Below are 23,679 nucleotides of genomic sequence, written 5' to 3'. Positions count from 1 at the left end.
GTAAGATATGACAGTGGGCCTGAAGCGGTATGATATGACAGTGGGCCTGAAGCAATAAGATATGACAGTGGGGCCTGAAGCAGTAAGATATGACAGTGGGCCTGAAGCAGTAAGATATGACAGTGGGCCTGAAGCGGTAAGATATGACAGTGGGCCTGAAGCAGTAAGATATGACAGTGGGCCTGAAGCAGTAAGATATGACATTGGGCCTGAAGCAGTAAGATATGACAGTGGGGCCTGAAGCAGTAAGATATGACAGTGGGCCTGAAGCAGTAAGATATGACAGTGGGCCTGAAGCAGTAAGATATGACAGTGGGCCTGAAGCAGTAAGATATGACAGTGGGCCTGAAGCGGTAAGATATGACAGTGGGCCTGAAGCAGTAAGATATGACAGTGGGCCTGAAGCAGTAAGATATGACAGGGGGCCTGAAGCAGTAAGATATGACAGTGGACCTGAAGCGGTAAGATATGACAGTGGGCCTGAAGCGGTAAGATATGACAGTGGGCCTGAAGCGGTAAGATATGACAGTGGGCCTGAAGCAGTATGATATGACAGTGGGCCTGAAGCAGTAAAATATGCCAGTGGGCCTGAAGCAGTAAGCTATGACAGTGGGCCTGACAGATGTAGTTACAGTAATATATAACTTTTGATTCACCAGTACTGACCTTATGTGATCCGAAGGCACGTCTCTCCTGCTTGGCCTTCATCTCCGCCAGAAGTCCAGTCCCCATCACCTGCACCCCGTAGCGCCTCCCCCCCTGGGGACTACCCTTACTGTCCCCCTCCGACACCTCATCCATGGAATCTGGGGTCCGTAGCTCCTCAGACCGGTCTGAGCTGCTGCTGCAGTCCAGGGGCTGGGTGAGTTGGCTGGGATGGGTGGGCTGGGTCTTGGCCTCTTTGACCTTGGTTGGTGGTTCTGGAGCTTGGCTCTTCAGGGAGGCCTTAGGGGAGGAAGGCTCCTCGGGGACGGTGGTTACTGGAGCTGGGGTTAGGGCTGGAGCTGGGGTTAGGGCTGGAGCTGGGGTTAGGGCTGGAGCTGGGGTTAGGGCTGGAGCTGGGGTTAGGGCTGGAGCTGGGGTTAGGGCTGGAGCTGGGGTTAGGGCTGGAGCTGGGGTTAGGGCTGGAGCTGGGGTTAGGGCTGGAGCTGGGGTTAGGGCTGGAGCTGGGGTTAGGGCTGGAGCTGGGGTTAGGGCTGGAGCTGGGGTTAGGGCTGGAGCTGGGGTTAGGGCTGGAGCTGGGGTAGACTGGTTCTTCTCTGACTTGTCTTTGTCTGAAGACTTAGAGGTGCGAGACTTGATGAGGTTGAGGAAACCACCTTTACTCCTCTTCTTCTCTCCATCCTGGGAGTCTGAACTCTTTAGAAAATGTCTGAGAGGGGGAGGGAGGGAAAGAGGGAGGGAGGAGAGAAAGAGAGAGAGAGAGGGAGAGAAAGAAAGGGGGGGAGTGAGAGGAGGGGAGAGAGCGAGAGAGAGAGGGAGGGAGAGGGGGGGAGTGAGAGAAAGGGGGGGAGTGAGGGAGTAGAGAGAGAGAGGGAGGGAGAGAGGGGGGAGTGAGAGAGAGAGAGAAGGAGGGGGAGAGAGAGCGAGAGAGAGGGGGGAGAGAGAGAGAGAGGGGGGAGAGAGAGAGAGAGGTGGGTGAGAGAGAGAGAAGGAGGGGGAGAGAGAGAGAGGAGGGGGAGTTAGAGAGAGAGAAAGGGGGGGAGTGAGAGGGGGGAGAGAGGGAGGGAGAGGGGGGGTGAGAGAGGAGGGGGAGTGAGAGAGGGAGAGAAAGAGGGGGAGTGAGAGAGGGAGAGAAAGGGGGGGAGTGAGAGAGAGAGGGAGAGAGAGAGTTAACCTTTTCAATATAAACATGGCAGAAAGAGCAAGAAGAAAAGTCATTTTTCATAATGATGAGTCGTAGTGATGAGTCGTAATGCTTACTTGGAGTCCATCTTGGTGACTTTCTTGGAGAAGAACTCGTCCACCCCCTCATCAACCCTTCCATGCAGGCCGTTCTGCTCTCCATCATGAGACGTGGTGCTGCTGATTTGCTGTGAAGTAAAAAATACAGCGTTGTTATTACACCATACCAATACAGGGTTGTTATTACACCATACCAATACAGGGTTGTTATTACACCATACCAATACAGGGTTGTTATTACACCATACCAATACAGGGTTGTTATTACACCATACCAATACAGGGTTGTTATTACACCATACCAATACAGGGTTGTTATTACACCATACCAATTCAGGGTTGTTATTACACCATACCAATACAGGGTTGTTATTACACCATACCAATACAGGGTTGTTATTACACCATACCAATTCAGGGTTGTTATTACACCATACCAATACAGGGTTGTTATTACACCATACCAATATAGGGTTGTTATTACATTATACCAATACAGGGTTGTTATTACACCATACCAATTCAGGGTTGTTATTACACCATACCAATACAGGGTTGTTATTACACCATACCAATATAGGGTTGTTATTACATTATACCAATACAGGGTTGTTATTACACCATATCAATACAGGGTTGTTATTACATCATACCAATACAGGGTTGTTATTACACCATACCAATATAGGGTTGTTATTACACCATACCAATACAGGGTTGTTATTACACCATACCAATATAGGGTTGTTATTACATCATACCAATACAGGGTTGTTATTACATCATACCAATACAGGGTTGTTATTACATCATACCAATATAGGGTTGTTATTACATCATACCAATATAGGGTTGTTATTACATCATACCAATATAGGGTTGTTATTACATCATACCAATACAGGGTTGTTATTACATCATACCAATACAGGGTTGTTATTACATCATAACAGAAACTACTTCACAGGAAATTCAGTGACCACAGTTGTATAATAAAGTAAGAAAGGGCTAGTTGTGTGTTTGAGAACAAGAGTAAAACTTTGTTCTAAAATAAACAACATACTCACTCCAAATGTCTTACTCTGGGGTTCTTGTTAGAACTAAATCATTGACATCTACCTTATGCAGAGTGCTGTTCTGCTCATAGTTAGTTCTATAACGGCAGTGGTAATACTCACTGGTATCTTACTGGACTGCATCTTCTTGTTCCTGCGAGGCCGTAGTTTGGTGAAGTGCTGCAGCTTCTTTGCCTCCTCTGAAGGCAGTTCTCCCATGGCCCCTGACGGTCTCTTCTCTAACCTAGAGAGGGTAGAGGCAGGGGAAGGTGCAGGAGCAGGGGGGTCCTCTGTGTGGATAGGAACATCTTCCAGGGCCTTGTCAAGGTCAAACTCCATCTCTACAAGGTCAGAGGTCACAGGTTATAGACAGGTCAGAGGATTACATACATGGTGAGATAATTATGAATAAGTAAGCATTTTGCAGCTTAGATGTATCTTATTTAGTTAATTTATAACAAGTGTATTATCTTACTAGTAACACTATGTCATGAAACACTTCACAAAACTCATTTCTGCATTTATTAATTTCTTCTTCTTGGTGAGTCTGCTATCTAAAACATAGTTATTAAAAAAAAAGCAACATCTTTGTCAGAACCTAGAACTAGAGTTATCTTATCTAGTTCATTACTTATCAGCTTCTAGTACAAGTAGTAACACAATCACAATCTGTCATGGTCCACACGTCACAAAGTCCATCCAATACTAGCTGTCTGTTTGGTAGAGGAGACTCACCAAAGGCACGAGACACTGGACGGAGCATTCTACTGTGGATGCTTTTCCTCTTGGACTTGGGAGTCATCTGGAAAGAACACAGACATTTACTCATAAGAGACGCCATAACTACTATCACCAAAACCTTCTGATATTCAGCCAGCACTCTTGCAGTAGACTGGGATGTCAATTTCAATCCACAGACACAAACACATTTCAATTAGTAAAATGTGTCAACGCTGCACTAGAATTCGGCACATCATTTCAATACTAGTTTGCATAAAAGATTAAGCGATCTTTATCTTGTTTGTTTTTTCGATTACCAAAACAAAAATGATCCTTTACTACAGCATCAAACCTCCAATACTGAGAGGACAGACTACTAACTAACAGATGTGCAAGCATAACTCTAACTGACATTACCAGCAACCTTTAAAAGTCCAGACCATTACCCTAAATCATATTTCACATCCCCACTCTTTCCACACTGAATGAGATAAAACATATTTCATAAGAGACAAGACAAGGGTGAAACAATCACAGTATTCAAGGACAATAATAAAGCTTTCTGCTGGAGTTGTGATACACTTGGCCAGCTCTTTTTAACTGGAGAGAGAGAGAGAGAGAGAGAGAGAGAGAGAGAGAGAGAGAGAGAGAGCTATTGGTCAGTATGATAGATTAATTTGTATTTTAAGAATAATGACTAAAGGATTTCACCCCAAATACAGTATAAATGTGTGAACGGTGTTAGAGTTATAATGTAGTGTCAACCCACTAACAGAGGGGGAGGAGTTAGAAACTACTGAGAAAGCATTCCAGGGTGAAGGGGACTGAGAAGCAGTTTAAAGGTGGGTGGAGCAAAGTGCCTTTGTGTGTCAGGGGGTATAAAGGCTGTATATGTATTTTTTGGCGGCGCTCTCCATGATTAAAACATACAGATCATTCTTGTTGGTTGCGGACCTTCGTTTAATTCATGATTAAACCAGAGCCTTACACCCTCTGGGAATTATTCAAAGCATTACGTTTGATTAATTAGAGATCGAAATTCTCGTGACACAGTACCATTCAGATCTCCTTGGTTATTGCATCTTTCTGGATCTGAGCCCTTGGCACAAAACAACTTGTCATCAGTATCTGTGATACAATAACTGACTGTGCCCCATCACCCCCAGAAGAAAGACTGTCCTATTTTCTATTGGATGTAAATCATAAATACAGTATAAACTAAATCATATATGGATGCTTTTCATGAGAATACCAGAGAGGGATATTTGACATACAGTGAGTGAACTGAAGACAACAGTATTTCAGGTGACATTGTGACACTGTATATGACATCATGACCAGGTGAACATGGATCAAATGGATCAGGTGGTGTTCTAGCAGTGCAGTGTGGAATGATACAATGAGGGAGGGGCTTTGCATCAGGAGTTTGACAAGCAAATACTTGTAACATCACAAGATATGATATCGAACTGCTTCAGGCCCACTGTCATATCTTACTGCTTCAGGCCACACTGTCATATCTTACTGCTTCAGATCCCACTGTCATATCTTACTGCTTCAGGCCCACTGTCATATCTTACTGCTTCAGGCCCACTGTCATATCTTACTGCTTCAGGCCCACTGTCATATCTTACTGCTTCAGGCCCCACTGTCATATCTTACTGCTTCAGGCCCCACTGTCATATCTTAGTGCTTCAGGCCCCTCACTCATATCTCACCATCAGACAGATAAAAACTCTGTGGCTTATTCAAAATATGCTTTTCATAAAATCATGTTTCAGTGCCAACAGAGCCCCAGCAGAGTTTTTCATCTATTGAAGAGATTAAAATGGCCTCAATCTCTGGCCGGACCAGATCTGAACCACCAGATCCAACTCAGTAGTCAGTTCACATTGGTACATACACAAGTAAGTAAGTAGGTAAGGAAGGAAGGAAGGAAGGAAGGAAGGAAGGAAGGAAGGAAGGAAGGAAGTGATAGTGTCTGTCGGCCCAGTTCCCCCTCAGGGCTGCCACATTCTGATGGCTCAGATAAAATGAGCGAGAGAGAGGGGACTGAAGAGAACTGAACAAGGATGGTCTTTGTGTTACTGTAGCAGCTAGTGGACAGACAGACAGGCAGGCAGACAGACAGACAGACAGACAGACAGACAGGCAGACAGACAGACAGACAGACAGAGATGCAGATACAGAAAAAGAGAGAGAGAAAAAGAGTGAAAAAGAGTGAGAGAGAGAGTCAAGAGTTACTTACACTGGTGCAGCATAGAGTCTCCATGATGCAAAGGTTGAAAGAGAAGGAGGGAAGGAAGGAAGGAAATAGAGAGAAAAAGAGCAGAAAATAAGAGAAAGGAGAGAAGATAAAGGCTCCAATGAACTCAGAGGAAAAATGAAAATGAAAAGACACTGGAGAGAGAGAACTCTTTAGGTAGATCATTAGAGAGAGAGAACTCTTTAGGTAGATCATTAGAGAGGGATAACTATTTTTATTTTTTTAACCTTTATTTAACCAGGTAAGCCAGTTGAGAACAAGTTCTCATTTACAACTGCGACCTGGCCAAGATAAAGCAAAGCAGTGCGATAAAAACAACAACACAGAGTTACATATGGGGTAAACAAAACATAAAGTCAAAAATACAACAGAAAATATATATACAGTGTGTGCGAATGTAGTAAGTTATGGAGGTAAGGCAATAAATAAATAGTGCAAAAATAGTTACAATTTCGTAATTAACACTGGAATGATAGATGTGCAAAAGATGATGTGCAAATAGAGATACTGGGGTGCAAATTAGCAAAATAAATAACAATATGGGGATGAGGTAGTTGGATGGGCTAATTTCAGAATGGCTGTGTACAGGTGCAGTGATTGGTAAGCTGCTCTGACAACTGACGCTTAAAGTTAGTGAGGGAGATAAGAGTCTCCAGCTTCAGAGATTTTTGCAGTTCGTTCCAGTCATTGGCAGCAGAGAACTGGAAGGAATGGCGGCCAAAGGAGGTGTTGGCTTTGGGGATGAGCAGTGAGATATACCTGCTGGAGCGCAGACTACAGGTGGGTGTTGCTATGGTGACCAGTGAGCTAAGATAAGACAGGGATTTGCCTAGCAGTGATTTATAGATGACCTGGAGCCAGTGGGTTTGGCGACGAATATGTAGTGAGGGCCAGCCAACAAGAGCGTACAGGTCACAATGGTGGGTAGTATATGGGGCTTTGGTGACAAAACGTATGAAACTGTGATATACTACATCCAATTTGCTGAGTAGAGTGTTGGAGGCTATTTTGTAAATGACATCGCCGAAGTCAAGGATCGGTAGGATAGTCAGTTTTACGAGGGCATGTTTGGCAGCATGAGTGAAGGAGGCTTTGTTGCGAAATAGGAAGCCGATTCTAGATCTTTTGATTGGAGATGCTTAATGTGAGTCTGGAAGGAGAGTTTACAGTCTAACCAGACACCTAGGTATTTGTAGTTGTCCACATACTCTAGGTCAGACCCGCCGAGAGTAGTGATTCTAGTCGGGTGGGCGGGTGCAAGCAGCGTTCGGTTGAAGAGCATGCATTTAGTTTTACTAGTGTTTAAGAGCAGTTGGAGGCTACGGAAGGAGTGTTGTATGGCGTTGAAGCTCGTTTGGAGGTTTGTTAACACAGTGTCCAATGAAGGGCCAGATGTATACAAAATGGTGTCGTCTTTAGGTAGATCATTAGAGAGAGAGAGAACTCTAGGTAGATCATTAGAGAGAGAGAGAGAGAGAGAGAGAGAGAGATAACTCTTTAGGTAGATCATTAGAGAGAGAGAGAACTCTAGGTAGATCATTAGTGAGAGAGAACTCTAAGTAGATCATTAAAGAGAGAGAGAACTCTAGGTAGATCATTAAAGAGAGAGAGAGATAACTCTAGGTAGATCATTAGAGAGAGCGATAACTCTAGGTAGATCATTAGAGAGAGAGAGAGAACTCTAGGTAGATCATTAGCGAGAGAGAGAACTCTAGGTAGATCATTAAAGAGAGAGAGAGATAACTCTAGGTAGATCATTAGAGAGAGCGATAACTCTAGGTAGATCATTAGAGAGAGAGAGAGAACTCTAGGTAGATCATTAGCGAGAGAGAGAACTCTAGGTAGATCATTAGAGAGAGAGATAACTCTAGGTAGATCATTAGAGAGAGATAACTCTAGGTAGATCATTAGCGAGAGAGATACCTCTAGGTAGATCATTAGAGAGAGAGAGAACTCTAGGTAGATCATTAGAGAGAGAGAACTCTAGGTAGATCATTAGAGAGAGATAACTCTAGGTAGATCATTAGAGAGAGAGAGAACCCTAGGTAGATCATTAGAGAGAGAACTCTATGTAGATCATTAGAGAGAGAGAGAGAGAGAGAGAGAGAGAGAGAGAGAATTCTAGGTATATCATTAGAGAGAGAGAGAACTCTAGGTAGATCATTAGAGAGAGAGAGAGAGAGATAACTCTAGGTAGATCATTAGAGAGAGAGAGAGAACTCTAGGTAGATCATTAGAGAGAGAGAGAACTCTAGGTAGATCATTAGAGAGAGAGATAACTCTAGGTAGATCATTAGAGAGAGAGATAACTCTAGGTAGATCATTAGTGAGAGAGAACTCTAGGTAGATCATTAAAGAGAGAGAGAACTCTAGGTAGATCATTAAAGAGAGAGAGAGATAACTCTAGGTAGATCATTAGAGAGAGCGATAACTCTAGGTAGATCATTAGAGAGAGAGAGATAACTCTAGGTAGATCATTAGAGAGAGAGAGAAAGAGAGTACTAGTAGTTGTCGTCCATAGAGAAGAGAGAGAAGAGAGCAACAGAGACAAGTATCAGAGCATGCACCCCCCTTTAGACTGCTGCCATTAGAACACAATACAGGTTTCACTGCACATAACCACTGCCCTATCATGACTATTGTACTGTACAGTTAGGGTTGCAACATTCCAGTAACTTTCCCAATTTAGCTAACAGACAACAAGAGACAAGATAGGCATTTAGCTAACAGACAAGAGAAGACAGGAGAGGCATTTAGCTAACAGACAACAAGAGACAAGAGAGGCATTTAGCTAACAGACAAGAGAAGACAGGAGAGGCATTTAGCTAACAGACGAAGAGACAGGAGAGGCATTTAGCTAACAGATAACAGGAGATACATTTAGCTAACAGACAACATGAGACAGGAGAGGCATTTAGCTAACAGACAACAGGAGAGGCATTTAGCTAACAGACAACATGAGACAGGAGAGGCATTTAGCTAACAGACAACATGAGACAGGAGAGGCATTTAGCTAACAGACAACAGGAGACACATTTAGCTAACAGACAACATGAGACAGGAGAGGCATTTAGCTAACAGACAACAGGAGACAGGAGAAGCATTTAGCTAACAGACAACAGGAGACAGGAGAGGCATTTAGCTAACAGACAACAAGAGACAGGAGACAGGAGAGGCATTTAGCCAACAGATAACAGGAGGCACATTTAGCTAACAGACAACATGAGACAGGAGAGGCATTTAGCTAACAGACAACAGGAGACAGGAGAAGCATTTAGCTAACAGACAACAGGAGACAGGAGAGGCATTTAGCTAACAGACAAGAGAAGACAGGAGAGGCATTTAGCTAACAGACGAAGAGACAGGAGAGGGATTTAGCTAACAGATAACAGGAGATACATTTAGCTAACAGACAACATGAGACAGGAGAGACATTTAGCTAACAGACAACAGGAGACACATTTAGCTAACAGACAACATGAGACAGGAGAGGCATTTAGCTAACAGACAACAGGAGACAGGAGAAGCATTTAGCTAACAGACAACAGGAGAGGCATTTAGCTAACAGACAACAAGAGACAGGAGACAGGAGAGGCATTTAGCTAACAGACAACAGGAGGCACATTTAGCTAACAGACAACATGAGACAGGAGAGGCATTTAGCTAACAGACAACAGGAGACAGGAGAAGCATTTAGCTAACAGACAACAGGAGACAGGAGAGGCATTTAGCTAACAGACAACAAGAGAAAGGAGAGGCATTTAGCTAACAGACAACTGGAGACAGGAGGACTGTGGTATCAGCACTGATGGACACACTCCTCTCCTTCGTAAACATTAGATTGCAAACAGTAAATGCATGTATTCACAGGGACAGCAAACAGAGCTAATGTTACTGGGTCCAATGTGATTGCCCACACACACACGCACACACACGCACGCACACACGCACGCACACACACACACACACACACAGATCCTATGGGCCCAGTCTGTCTCCTCATGCATGCAGGCAGTGTGCTGCTTCATATTCCATTCATTGGCCCACCTGGCCTGCTAATTGGCCACATAGAGATGTTCTCCCTCTCACAGCTCAGGGCTGAGACGAACTGGGGTCATCACCACTGACAGGTAGGTGCCTCCATTGTTTAGCCAACATACCACCTCTCACCCACCTCTACCTTTCTCTCCAATCTCTCTCTCTCACCCACCACTCACCTAATACCTACAGTGGCTTGCGAAAGTATTTACCCCCCTTGGCATTTGTCCTATTTTGTTGCCTTACAACCTGGAATTAAAATGGATTTTTGGAGGGTTTGTATCATTTGATTTACACATCATGCCTACCACTTTGAATATGCAAATTATTTTTTATTGTGAAACAAACAAGAAATAAGACAAAAAAACAGAAAACTTGAGCGTGCATAACTATTCACCCCCCTAAAGTCAATACTTTGTAGAGCCACCTTTTGCAGCAATTACAGCTGCAAGTCTCTTGGGGTATCTCTCTATAAGAATGGCACATCTAGCCACTGGGATCTTTGCCCATTCTTCAAGGCAAAACTGCTCCAGCTCCTTCAAGTTGGATAGGTTCCGCTGGTGTACAGCAATCTTTAAGTCATACCTGTCACGATCGTTGAGAGACGGGTCAGACCAAGGTGCAGCGTGGTATGCGAACATGTTTATTAAACTGAATACACACTGACAAAACAACAAAAGTCAACGAAACGTGACGTCGGAAGGCTATACACAAACAAGCAAAACTCACCGAAACACAAACAAGATCCCACAACCCAGGCAGGAAAACTGGCTGCCTAAGTATGATCCCCAATCAGAGACAACGAGCGACAGCTGCCTCTGATTGGGAATCACACCCGGCCAAACATAGAAATACAAATACTAGACTCTAAACATAGAATCTAAACAGAAAACTCACACCCTGACCCAACCAACAAGAGTTCTCTCGATCAGGACGTGACAGTACCCCCCCCCCCCAAAGGTGCGTACTCCGGCCGCACCAACCTGACTCATTAGGGGAGGGTCCGGGTGGGCATTCAGCCTCGGAGGCGGATCCGGCTCCGGGCGTGACGACCTCTCCCTCTTTGCCTCCCCGTTGCGCCCCTGGTCTGGTCTGGACCTCGGCGCAATGCTTCCCCACTCCTTCCTCCCACGATGCACCAAGCCCTGTCTGGACCCTGGTGTGGGAGGCCCCAACCCTGGAGAGGGGTTGACTTCTGGGTCTGGAGTGGAGCCGCTGACCAGAGCTGAACTGGACCCCGGTGGACCGGACTACTCTGGCTCCGGAGTGGAGCCGTTGACCGGAGCTGGACTAGGGACCGGTGGAGCGGACTGCTCTGGCTCCGGAGTGGAGCTGCTGACCGGAGCTGGACTGGGCACCGGTGGAGCGGACTGCTCTGGCTCCGGAGTGGAGCTGCTGACCGGAGCTGGACTAGGCACCGGTGGAGCGGACTGCTCTGACTCCGGAGTGGAGCAGCTGACCGGTGCTGGACCAGGCCCCGGTGGAACGGGCACGGGCCGTGCCGGACTGGGAACACGCACCACTGGTCTGGTGCGTGGAGCAGGAACGGGCCGGGCCGGACTGGAGACACGCATCACAGGTCTGGTGCGAGGAGCAGGAACGGGCCGGACCGGACTGGGGACACGCACCACTGGCTTGGTGCGGGGAGCAGGTACGGGGCGTACCGGGCTGGCGACACGCACCACTGGTTTGGTGCGAGGAGCAGGGACGGGCTGTACTGGACTGGGAACACGCACCACTGGCTTGGTGCGGGTAGCAGGTATGGGGCGTACCGGGCTGGCGACACGCACCACTGGTTTGGTGCGAGGAGCAGGGACGGGCCGTACTGGACTGGGAACACGCACCACTGGCTTGGTGCGAGGAGCAGGTACGGGGCGTACCGGGCTGGCGACACGCACCACTGGTTTGGTGCGAGGAGCAGGGACGGGCCGTACTGGACTGGGAACACGCACCACTGGCCTGGTGCGGGGAGCAGGTACGGGACGTACTGGACGGGGAGCAGGTACGGGCTGGGCCGGACTGGGGACACGCACCACTGGTCTGGTGCGAGGAGCAGGCACGGGCCGTACCGGACTGGGAACATGCACCACTAGCTTGGTGCGAGACACAGGCACGAGGTGTACCGGACTGGGAACTGACGTTAGAGATCTCCGACTGTACCAGTCTTTTACTCTCCGCGCCCAGTCCTCCTCCAGTGAGCCCCCACGAGTGCAGTGGTCGGGGCTCTTCTCTATCGATCCCCGACCACCCTTTTAGCCCCCTCCCCAAAAAATATTGGGGCTGTCTCTCGGGCTTCCTCCTCAGCCGGCGCCTTCTGTGTTCCTCTCCTGCCTGGGCTTCCTCCTTCGCCCAGGGTCCTCCACCAGCCAATATCTCCTCCCAAGTCCAAAATGACTTCCCCACCTGTGTCCAGGGTGTCTGCTCCTGGGCACGCTGCTTGGTCCATTTTTGGTGGGATCTTCTGTCACGATCGTTGAGAGACGGGTCAGACCAAGGTGCAGCGTGGTATGCGAACATGTTTATTAAACTGAATACACACTGACAAAACAACAAAAGTCAACGAAACGTGACGTCGGAAGGCTATACACAAACAAGCCAAACTCACCGAAACACAAACAAGATCCCACAACCCAGGCAGGAAAACTGGCTGCCTAAGTATGATCCCCAATCAGAGACAACGAGCGACAGCTGCCTCTGATTGGGAATCACACCCGGCCAAACATAGAAATACAAATACTAGACTCTAAACATAGAATCTAAACAGAAAACTCACACACTGACCCAACCAACAAGAGTTCTCTCGATCAGGGCGTGACAATACCACAGATTCTCAATTGGATTGAGGTCTGGGCATTGACTAGGCCATTCCAAGACATTTAAATGTTTCCCCTTAAACCACTTGAGTATTGCTTTAGCAGTATGCTTAGGGTCATTGTCCTGCTGGAAGGTGAACCCCAGTCTCAAATCTCTGGAAGACTGAAACAGGTTTCCCTCAAGAATGTCCCTGTATTTAGCGCCATCCATCATTCATTCCTTCAATTCTGACCAGTTTCCCAGTCCCTGCCGATGAAAAACATCCCCACAGCATGATGCTGCCACCACCATGCTGCACTGTGGGGATGGTGTTCTCGGGGTGATGAGAGGTGTTGGGTTTGCGCCAGACATAGCGTTTTCCTTGATGGCCAAAAAGCTCAATTTTAGTCTCATCTGACCAGAGTACCTTCTTCCATATGTTTGGGGAGTCTCCCACATGCCTTTTGGCGAACACCAAACGTGTTTGCTTATTTTTTTCTGGCCACTCTTCCGTAAAGCCCAGCTCTGTGGAGTGTACGGCTTAAAGTGGTCCTATGGACAGATACTCCAATCTCCGCTGTGGAGCTTTGCAGCTCCTTCAGGGTTATCTTTGGTCTCTTTGTTGCCTCTCTGATTAATGCCCTCCTTGCCTGGTCCATACGTTTTGGTGGGCAGCCCTCTCTTGGCAGGTTTGTTGTGGGGCCATATTCTTTCAATTTTTTTATAATGGATTTAATGGTGCTCCGTGGGATGTTCAAAGTTTCAGATATTTTTTTATAACCCAACCCTGATCTGTAATTCTCCGCAACCTTTTTCCTGACCTGTTTGGAGAGCTCCTTGGTCTTCATGGTGTCGCTTGCTTGGTGGTGCCCCTTGCTTAGTGGTGTTGCAGACTCTGGGGCCTTTCAGAACAGGTGTATATATACTGAGATCATCTGACAGATCATGTGACACTTAGATTGCACACAGGTGGACTTTATTTAACTAATTATGTGACTTCTGAAGGTAATTGGTTGCACCAGATCTTATTTAGGGGCTTCATAGCAAAGGGGGTGAATACATATGCACTTACCACTTTTCCTTTATTTATTTTGTAGAATTCTTGTAAACAAGTTATTTTTTTCATTTCACTTCCCCAATATGGATTATTTTGTGTTTGTCCATTACATGAAATCCAAATAAAAATCAATTTAAATTACAGGTTGTAATGCAACAAAATAGGAGAAATGCCAAGGGGGATGAATACTTTTGCAAGGCTCTGTAATACCCCACTACATCCCCTCTGTCCTCTGCTCAGGGGGGATTCAATAACATGTCTATAGTACAGGCCTATACACTAGACTACATCCTCAAGGTTGGAGGGTTAAAGCTTCTTCAGATAAACAAACAATGAGATGGAATCCATTTGAAATCCTTTGGGACATTAACCCGGAGCCGTATAAATGGCTGTGGTTTAACCTATTAGGACAACAACAACCAGATCATATCAACAACTACATGGAGAAAAACACTTCCCATGTGAGTGGCAGGGTAGCAGGGTTGTATTCATTAGGGCATACCAAAGCAAAACATTTCAAAACATTGTGCAACGGAACATTTAAACAAGTGTTTCTTATTGGACAAATTCAGATAAAATCTTCCAGTTTCAATATGTTTTCTTTGGTTTTGTGCCTAGTGAATAGGACCGAGGCCTCTCTGTGAGTGTATGACTGATGTACGCCGCTACAAAGACAGGCAGTAATGTTGCTCTTAATGAGATTGATTTAGACAGGAAACACAGGTGGCCTTGATGAAAGGACTCAATTAATACTCTACTTAGGGAGGCTGGGAGGGTAGGAGGGAAGGAGGGAAGGAGGAAGGGAGGATGGAGGGAGGGAAGGAAGGAGGGAGAGAAGTTAATTAACCATATGGAGGCTATGGGTACTAGAGGTATAGCTCTTCTTCTGTCCAAGCTGTCCAAACCTTGAATGGATTAATCCAACCCTTCTCTTTAATGGCTGTGTAATCTAACTCCATCTCCTTAATGGCTGTGTAGTCCAACCCCATCTCTTTAATGGCTGTGAAATCCATCCCCATCTCTTTAATGGCTGTGTAATCCAACCCCATCTCTTTAATGGCTGTGTAATCCAACCCCATATATTTAATGGCTGTGTAATCCAACCCCATCTCCTTAATAGATGTGTAATCCAACACCATATCTTTAATGGCTGTGAAATCCAACCCCATATCTTTAATGGCTGTGAAATCCAACCCCATCTCTTTAATGGCTGTGTAATCCAACCCCATCTCTTTAATGGTTGTGTAATCCAACCCCATCTCTTTAATGGCTGTGTAATCCAACCCCATCTCTTTAATGGCTGTGTAATCCAACCCCATCTCTTTAATGGCTGTGTAATCCAACCCCATCTCTTTAATGGCTGTGTAATCCAACCCCATCTCTTTAATGGATGTGTAATCCAACCCCATCTCCTTAATGGCTGTGTAATCCAACCCCATCTCTTTAATGGCTGTGTAATCCAACCCCTCCTCCTTAATGGCTGTGTAAACAACAGCAGACACACTAACGATGGCCAGAACTAAATATATAATAGATCCAGTCAGTCAACTAGCCTAGATTAAACCTGTCTGTTTAAAACAATAGGATGAGGGTCAGTAGCCAATAAGACAATATGATGAATCCCTTAGAACCATCCTACCATAATGAATCAACCTCCCTATCCTACCATCCTACCATAATGAATCAACCTCCCTATCTTACCATCCTACCATAATGAATCAACCTCCCTATCCTACCATAATGAATCAACCTCCCTATCTTACCATCCTACCACAATGAATCAACCTCCCTATCTTACCATCCTACCATAATGAATCAACCTCCCTATCCTACCATCCTACCATAATGAATCTACCTCCCTATCTTACCATCCTAACATAATGAATCAACCTCGCTATCTTACCATCCCACCATAATGAATCAACCTCCCTATCTTACCATCCCACCATAATGAATCAACCTCCCTATCCTACCATCCTACCATAATGAATCAACCTCCCTATCCTACCCTAATGAATCAACCTCCCTATCTTACCATCCTAATATAATGAATCAACCTCCCTATCTTACCATCCTACCATAATGAATCAACCTCCCTATCCTAACATCCTACCATAATGAATCTACCTCCCTATCTTACCATCCTACCACAATGAATCAACCTCCCAATCCTACCATAATGAATCAACCTCCCTATCCTACCATCCTACCATCATGAATCAACCTCCCTATTTTACCATCTTACCATGGCCAGTAGGCACAGCAGGAGGATCTGCTAAATCATTACAGTTAGATAGAACCAGTTAACCTTAATGGTAGATTAAGGACTTTGGCCTTTCAGCACGATAACCAGACATGAGCCAAGGTTAGCTCATCTCCCTATAAGACTCAGTCTGAGATTAGAAATGTCTGGAACACCAAATGAGTGAGGAACCCATGACAGTAAACAGAATGAACAGGATCCTGGCCCTCACACAAAACATATGGTACTGTAGTGTAGTGTACCATGCATGTCTCCAGGTCCTCCAGCCTTTCTGCCTCATTCAGCTCTGTGGTAGCCCGTTTAGGAGCCCTCTCCTCGGGTACGTCCAGGTCCATAGATTCCTGCTGGACCAGAGGACGCCCCTTCCTCACCAGGTGGTCAGCCTAGGGGGGAACAAGACAGAATGACTATTACACTACTATTACTGTTACTATGGTCACTATCACTATTACTATGGTCACTATTACTGTTGCTATGGTCACTATTACTGTTACTATGGTCACTATTACTGTTAATATGGTCACTATTACTGTTACTATGGTCACTATTACTGTTGCTATGGTCACTATTACTGTTGCTATGGTCACTATTACTGTTACTATGGTCACTATTACTGTTGCTATGGTCACTATTACTGTTACTATGGTCACTATTACTGTTGCTATGGTCACTATTACTGTTACTATGGTCACTATCACTATTACTATGGTCACTATTACTGTTGCTATGGTCACTATTACTGTTACTATGGTCACTATTACTGTTAATATGGTCACTATTACTGTTACTATGGTCACTATTACTGTTGCTATGGTCACTATTACTGTTGCTATGGTCACTATTACTGTTACTATGGTCACTATTACTGTTGCTATGGTCACTATTACTGTTACTATGGTCACTATTACTGTTGCTATGGTCACTATTACTGTTACTATGGTCACTATTACTGTTACTATGGTCACTATTACTGTTACTATGGTCACTATTACTGTTGCTATGGTCACTATTACTGTTACTATGTTCATTATTACTGTTACTATGGTCACTATTACTGTTACTATGGTCACTATTACTGTTACTATGGTCACTATTACTGTTACTATGGTCACTATTACTGTTAATATGTTCATTATTACTGTTACTATGGTCACTATTACTGTTACCATGGTCACTATTACTGTTACTATGGTCACTATTACCATTTCTATGGTCACTATTACTGTTACTATGGTCACTATTACTGTTGCTATGGTCACTTTTACTGTTACTATGTTTATTACTACTGTTACTATGGTCACTATTACTGTTACTATGGTCACTATTACTGTTACTATGGTCACTATTACTGTTGCTATGGTCACTATTACTGTTACTATGTTCATTATTACTGTTACTATGGTCACTATTACTGTTACTATGGTCACTACTACTGTTACTATGGTCACTATTACTGTTACGATGTTCATTATTACTATGGTCACTGTTACTATGTATTACTATATACGACCTATATGATCCTACACCTGTACTAGTGAACCAGTGACTGAGTCAGTATGAATCATAGAATTAATGTTAGAATTTCACAGAATATTCAAGCTAATGTGCTGTAATGGTTATCATGAGTAGTGATTGTACTGTATCTCTAGGCATGATTAAGACTCACCAGTGTGTGCTGAGAGCCAGACAGGGCTTCTAGGATCTCATCTATGATACGGTCTGAGAGGAAGGAAGCCAGGCTTAGCTTTACCTCACTAGGAGAGGAGAGAAACAGAGGAATGGAGAGGAGAGGAGAGAAACAGAGGAATGGAGAGGAGAGGAGAGAAACAGAGGAATGGAGAGGAGAGGAGAGAAACAGAGGAATGGAGAGGAGAGGAGAGAAACAAAGGAATGGAGAGGAGAGGAGAGAAACAGAGGAATGGAGAGGAGAGGAGAGAAACAAAGGAATGGAGAGGAGAGGAGAGAAACAGAGAGGAGAGGAGAGGAGAGAAACAGGGATGGAGAGGAGAGGAGAGAAACAGAGGAATGGAGAGGAGAGGAGAGAAACAGAGGAATGGAGAGGAGAGGAGAGAAACAGGGGGATGGAGAGGAGAGGAGAGAAACGGAGGAATGGAGATGAGAGGAGAGAAACAAAGGAATGGAGAGAAACAGAGAGGAGAGGAGAGGAGAGAAACAGAGAGGAGAGGAGAGGAGAGAAACAAAGGAATGGAGAGGAGAGAAACAGAGGGATGGAGAGGAGAGGAGAGAAACAAAGGAATGGAGAGGAGAGGAGAGAAACAAAGGAATGGAGAGGAGAGGAGAGAAACAGAGGGATGGAGAGGAGAGGAGAGAAACAGAGAGGAGAGGAGAGGAGAGAAACAGAGAGGAGAGGAGAGGAGAGAAACAGAGAGGAGAGGAGAGGAGAGAAACAAATGAATGGAGAGGAGAGGAGAGAAACAAAGGAACGGAGAGGAGAGGAGAGAAACAAAGGGATGGAGAGGAGAGGAGAGAAACAGAGAGGAGAGGAGAGGAGAGAAACAGAGGAATGGAGAGGAGAGGAGAGAAACAAAGGGATGGAGAGGAGAGGAGAGAAACAGAGAGGAGAGGAGAGGAGAGAAACAGAGAGGAGAGGAGAGGAGAGGAGAGAAACAGAGGAATGGAGAGGAGAGGAGAGAAACAGGGATGGAGAGGAGAGGAGAGAAACAGGGATGGAGAGGAGAGGAGAGAAACAGAGAGGAGAGGAGAGGAGAGAAACAGAGAGGAGAGGAGAGGAGAGAAACAGAGGAATGGAGAGGAGAGGAGAGAAACAAAGGGATGGAGAGGAGAGGAGAGAAACAGAGGGATGGAGAGGAGAGGAGAGGAGAGGAGAGGAGAGGAGAGGAGAGGAGAGGAGAGGAGAGGAGAGGAGAGGAGAGGAGAGGAACAAAGGAATGGAGAGGAGAGGAGAGAAACAGAGAGGAGAGGAGAGGAGAGAAACAGAGGAATGGAGAGGAGAGGAGAGAAACAGAGAGGAGAGGAGAGGAGAGAAACAGAGGAATGGAGAGGAGAGGAGAGAAACAGAGGAATGGAGAGGAGAGGAGAGAAACAAAGGAATGGAGAGGAGAGGAGAGAAACAGAGGAATGGAGTAAGAAAGAGGAGAGATGCTTCATTCATTCCCACTTCACGGGGTCAACACTGAGGCAAGGTTGTGTGGGCCATCAGACCAGCAGGCTGTGAACAACCCTGTGGCGTTCTAATTGACAATGTGGGAATCTACACTAGGAGGATGGAGACCTGCACACTGTCGAACAATAGGACAAATAAGTGTGAATCTAACAATCAGTGACAAAGAAATGATCAGTCTATAATTTTAATGGTAGGTTTATTTGAACAGTGAGAGACAGAATAACAACAAAAAAATCCTGAAAAACGCATGTCAAAATGCAAATCAATTTATAACATTTTTGACATGCGTTTTTCTGGATTTATATGTTGTTATTCTGTCTCTCACTGTTCAATTAAACCTACCATTAAAATTATAGACTGATCATTTCTTTGTCAGTGGGCAAACGTACAAAATCAGCAGGGGATCAAATACTTTTTTCCCTCACTGTATGAGCCTATCACAGACAGTGACAGAGGATACAGACACATCTGGACACAACACAACATCTCTGTAGATAACACAATATAAAAGTAGTACACCATGATTCTGCTTCTCAATGTACTTAGGCTTGCCAGCCAGAGGCCGTAGTTCATTCAGCGAAGAGAACAAGGAAATCGAGCTTAGTGATTTCAGGACAATAGCAAAATAATGGTGAATTTAGCAACATTAGAAAGTTGGGACACCATTAGTGTGAAGTAAAGTATCTTGCCATATATACACATGATAAAACTCTAGTCTCACCTGATCTTGTTGATGATGTCAACTCCAGACTGTTCCAGCAGGGTGTTCTTGACAAAGCTACGGGGGACCACCATCTTAGCTGTGCTGGCTTTGATCAGGTCCTGACGAAGGTTAGTCTTCCTCATCACATGGGGACACAGACCCTCCGCAGCATCCACCATGGACTCCAACAGACTCTGGAAAGAGAAGCTATAACACATCACATCTAGACATCCACCATAAAGTACATTACTAGAGGCATCATCATCACCACTAGAGAAATAACAAAACAAGGTGCTGGTTATGACAGGAACAACTGAAATAACATAACAAGGTTTTGGTTATGGCAGGAACAACTGAAATAACATAACAAGGTACTGGTTAAGACAGGAACAACTGAAATAACAAAACAAGGTGCTGGTTATGACAGGAACAACTGAAATAACATAACAAAGTACTGGTTATGGCAGGAACAACTGAAATAACATAACAATGTACTGGTTAAGACAGGAACAACTGAAATAACAAAACAAGGTGCTGGTTATGACAGGAACAACTGAAATAACATAACAAAGTACTGGTTATGACAGGAACAACTGAAATAACATAAGGTACTGGTTATGACAGGAACAACTGAAATAACATAACAAGGTACTGGTTATGACAGGAACAACTGAAATAACATAACAAGGTACTGGTTATGACAGGAACAACTGAAATAACATAGCAAGATACTGATTATGAAAGGAACAACTGAAATAACATAAGGTACTGGTTATGCAATACACATATTTTCTAGTGTGCGGTTTTGATTTATTTTGAAATCTCTGAAATGATCTCATACAGCTCCACCACTAGAATGATCTTCAGATCCCCCTTAAGGCCAGGATATGGTTGCTAGGGCATAAAGCTTTATGTTTTTAAGAGGAGGAAAGTCTACAACTCCCAGTGTAATAAACACAGTGGGAGGACTTCAGTCTGATAAAACCTTTGACAGTTCCATCACAGCTTCTCTGGCTGGAGGAGAAATCTAACAGTCCAGCGCCAACACTGATCCACTGATCTGACCTACTGATAACTGGAGGAGAAATCTAACAGTCCAGCGCCAACACTGATCCACTGATCTGACCTACTGATAACTGGAGGAGAAATCTAACAGTCCAGCGCCAACACTGATCCACTGATCTGACCTACTGATAACTGGAAAGTAGTTGGTTATGTTCCAAATGGCACCCTATTCACTAAAAAAACACTGAATTAACACTACAATTTAAATATAGCCCAATCTCCTCTCGGACGGATAAACAGATGAACAACATGCCATTAACCCTCAGGTTACGACCACTTGAGTGGATGTGTGTGTGTGTGTGTGTTCATACGGTGCGTGTATGGGCACGTATGTGTGTTTATGTGTGTGTTCCTCAGCTGAAATCGAAAGATAAGACTAGAGCCGACAGACTAGGTTGTGCTACCCATCATCCAGGACGAGGACAGAGGGAGGACAGATGGAGGACAGAGGGATGACAGAGGGAGGACAGAGGGATGACAGAGGGAGGACAGAGAGATGACAGAGGGAGGACAGAGGGATGACAGAGGGAGGACAGACACACTAGAGTCCTAGACCAACCTGTTATAAATCACTATCTCTATCATCTGATACATATCCTTGACATTTACACAGTTACTACAATACAGAACCAATCTATGGGCTTCTGAGTGTTCACATGTGTGAGGTATCTATGGGTACAGTGGGGGAAAAAAGTATTTAGTCAGCCACCAATTGTGCAAGTTCTCCCACTTAAAAAGATGAGAGAGGCCTGTAATTTTCATCATAGGTACACGTCAACTATGACAGACAAAATGAGAAAAAAAAATCCACAAAATCACATTGTAGGATTTTTAATGAATTTATTTGCAAATTATGGTGGAAAATAAGTATTTGGTCAATAACAAAAGTTTCTCAATACTTTGTTATATACCCTTTGTTGGCAATGACACAGGTCAAACGTTTTCTGTAAGTCTTCACAAGGTTTTCACACACTGTTGCTGGTATTTTGGCCCATTCCTCCATGCAGATCTCCTCTAGAGCAGTGATGTTTTGGGGCTGTCGCTGGGCAACACGGACTTTCAAGTCCCTCCAAAGATTTTCTATGGGGTTGAGATCTGGAGACTGGCTAGGCCACTCCAGGACCTTGAAATGCTTCTTACGAAGCCACTCCTTCGTTGCCCGGGCGGTGTGTTTGGGATCATTGTCATGCTGAAAGACCCAGCCACGTTTCATCTTCAATGCCCTTGCTGATGGAAGGAGGTTTTCACTCAAAATCTCACGATACATGGCCCCATTCATTCTTTCCTTTACACGGATCAGTCGTCCTGGTCCCTTCGCAGAAAAACAGCCCCAAAGCATGATGTTTCCACCCCTATGCTTCACAGTAGGTATGGTGTTCTTTGGATGCAACTCAGCATTCTTTGTCCTCCAAACACGACGAGTTGAGTTTTTACCAAAAAGTTCTATTTTGGTTTCATCTGACCATATGACATTCTCCCAATCCTCTTCTGGATCATCCAAATACACTCTAGCAAACTTCAGACGGGCCTGGACATGTACTGGCTTAAGCAGGGGGACACGTCTGGCACTGCAGGATTTGAGTCCCTGGCGGCGTAGTGTGTTACTGATGGTAGGCTTTGTTACTTTGGTCCCAGCTCTCTGCAGGTCATTCACTAGGTCCCCCCGTGTGGTTCTGGGATTTTTGCTCACCGTTCTTGTGATCATTTTGACCCCACGGGGTGAGATCTTGCGTGGAGCCCCAGATCGAGGGAGATTATCAGTGGTCTTGTATGTCTTCCATTTCCTAATAATTGCTCCCACAGTTGATTTCTTCAAACCAAGCTGCTTACCTATTGCAGATTCAGTCTTCCCAGCCTGGTGCAGGTCTACAATTTTGTTTCTGGTGTCCTTTGACAGCTCTTTGGTCTTGGACATAGTGGAGTTTGGAGTGTGACTGTTTGAGGTTGTGGACAGGTGTCTTTTATACTGATAACAAGTTCAAACAGGTGCCATTAATACAGGTAACGAGTGGAGGACAGAGGAGCCTCTTAAAGAAGACGTTACAGGTCTGTGAGAGCCAGAAATCTTGCTTGTTTGTAGGTGACCAAATACTTATTTTCCACCATAATTTGCAAATAAATTCATAAAAAATCCTACAATGTGATTTTCTGGATTTCTTTCCCTCAATTTGTCTGTCATAGTTGACGTGTACCTATGATGAAAATTACAGGCCTCTCTCATCTTCTTAAGTGGGAGAACATGCACAATTGGTGGCTGACTAAATACTTTTTTCCCCCACTGTAAATATCTTATCATTTGAGAGCGTATGACGCTAATCAGAACATGCCAGTTTAATGTCATCCTATAAGGCACTAAACCCGGGCTCCTACACACCACAAGACTGTGTTAGCTCACTAAGCTAAAGCTTCAGGCCTTCAGGTCTCAGGTAAGGTAGATCATCATGTCTGCAACACTAGGCTGTAGCAGACAAACCACCAGGTCGTCAAAGGCAGTCTACCTGCATGTTGATCACACACACACACACACACACACACACACACACACACACACACACACACACACACACACACACACACACACAGCACCTCGTTTGTATTCCACACAGCTTCTCCTCTCTATGCTATTAACTAGAGTGACAGGGACCGGTGTGTGTGTGTGTGTGTGTGTG

General features: G+C 44.8%; 1 protein-coding gene across 1 annotated transcript in view; it reads right to left on the bottom strand.

Annotated features, from left to right (window-relative positions):
• The window catches only part of LOC311139268 (F-actin-uncapping protein LRRC16A-like), a gene marked incomplete at its 5' end in the record, with an annotated part of 109,468 nt that overhangs the window by 26,945 nt on the left and 58,844 nt on the right, over positions 1 to 23,679 (bottom strand). Inside the window, 8 exons of the mRNA XM_084174157.1 lie at positions 667 to 1,004; positions 1,239 to 1,372; positions 1,924 to 2,033; positions 3,084 to 3,301; positions 3,696 to 3,762; positions 16,340 to 16,480; positions 17,764 to 17,851; positions 19,964 to 20,139. Of these exons, the coding sequence (XP_084030283.1) occupies positions 667 to 1,004; positions 1,239 to 1,372; positions 1,924 to 2,033; positions 3,084 to 3,301; positions 3,696 to 3,762; positions 16,340 to 16,480; positions 17,764 to 17,851; positions 19,964 to 20,139 (1,272 nt within the window). The remainder of the gene's footprint in view (positions 1 to 666; positions 1,005 to 1,238; positions 1,373 to 1,923; positions 2,034 to 3,083; positions 3,302 to 3,695; positions 3,763 to 16,339; positions 16,481 to 17,763; positions 17,852 to 19,963; positions 20,140 to 23,679) is intronic.

Source organism: Coregonus lavaretus (genome assembly GCF_964263955.1).
Source record: "Coregonus lavaretus genome assembly, chromosome: 13".
Taxonomy (NCBI): Eukaryota; Metazoa; Chordata; class Actinopteri; order Salmoniformes; family Salmonidae; genus Coregonus; species Coregonus lavaretus.
The sequence above is the reverse complement of the archived record's forward strand: the minus strand, read 5'-3'. Positions and strand labels throughout refer to the sequence as shown.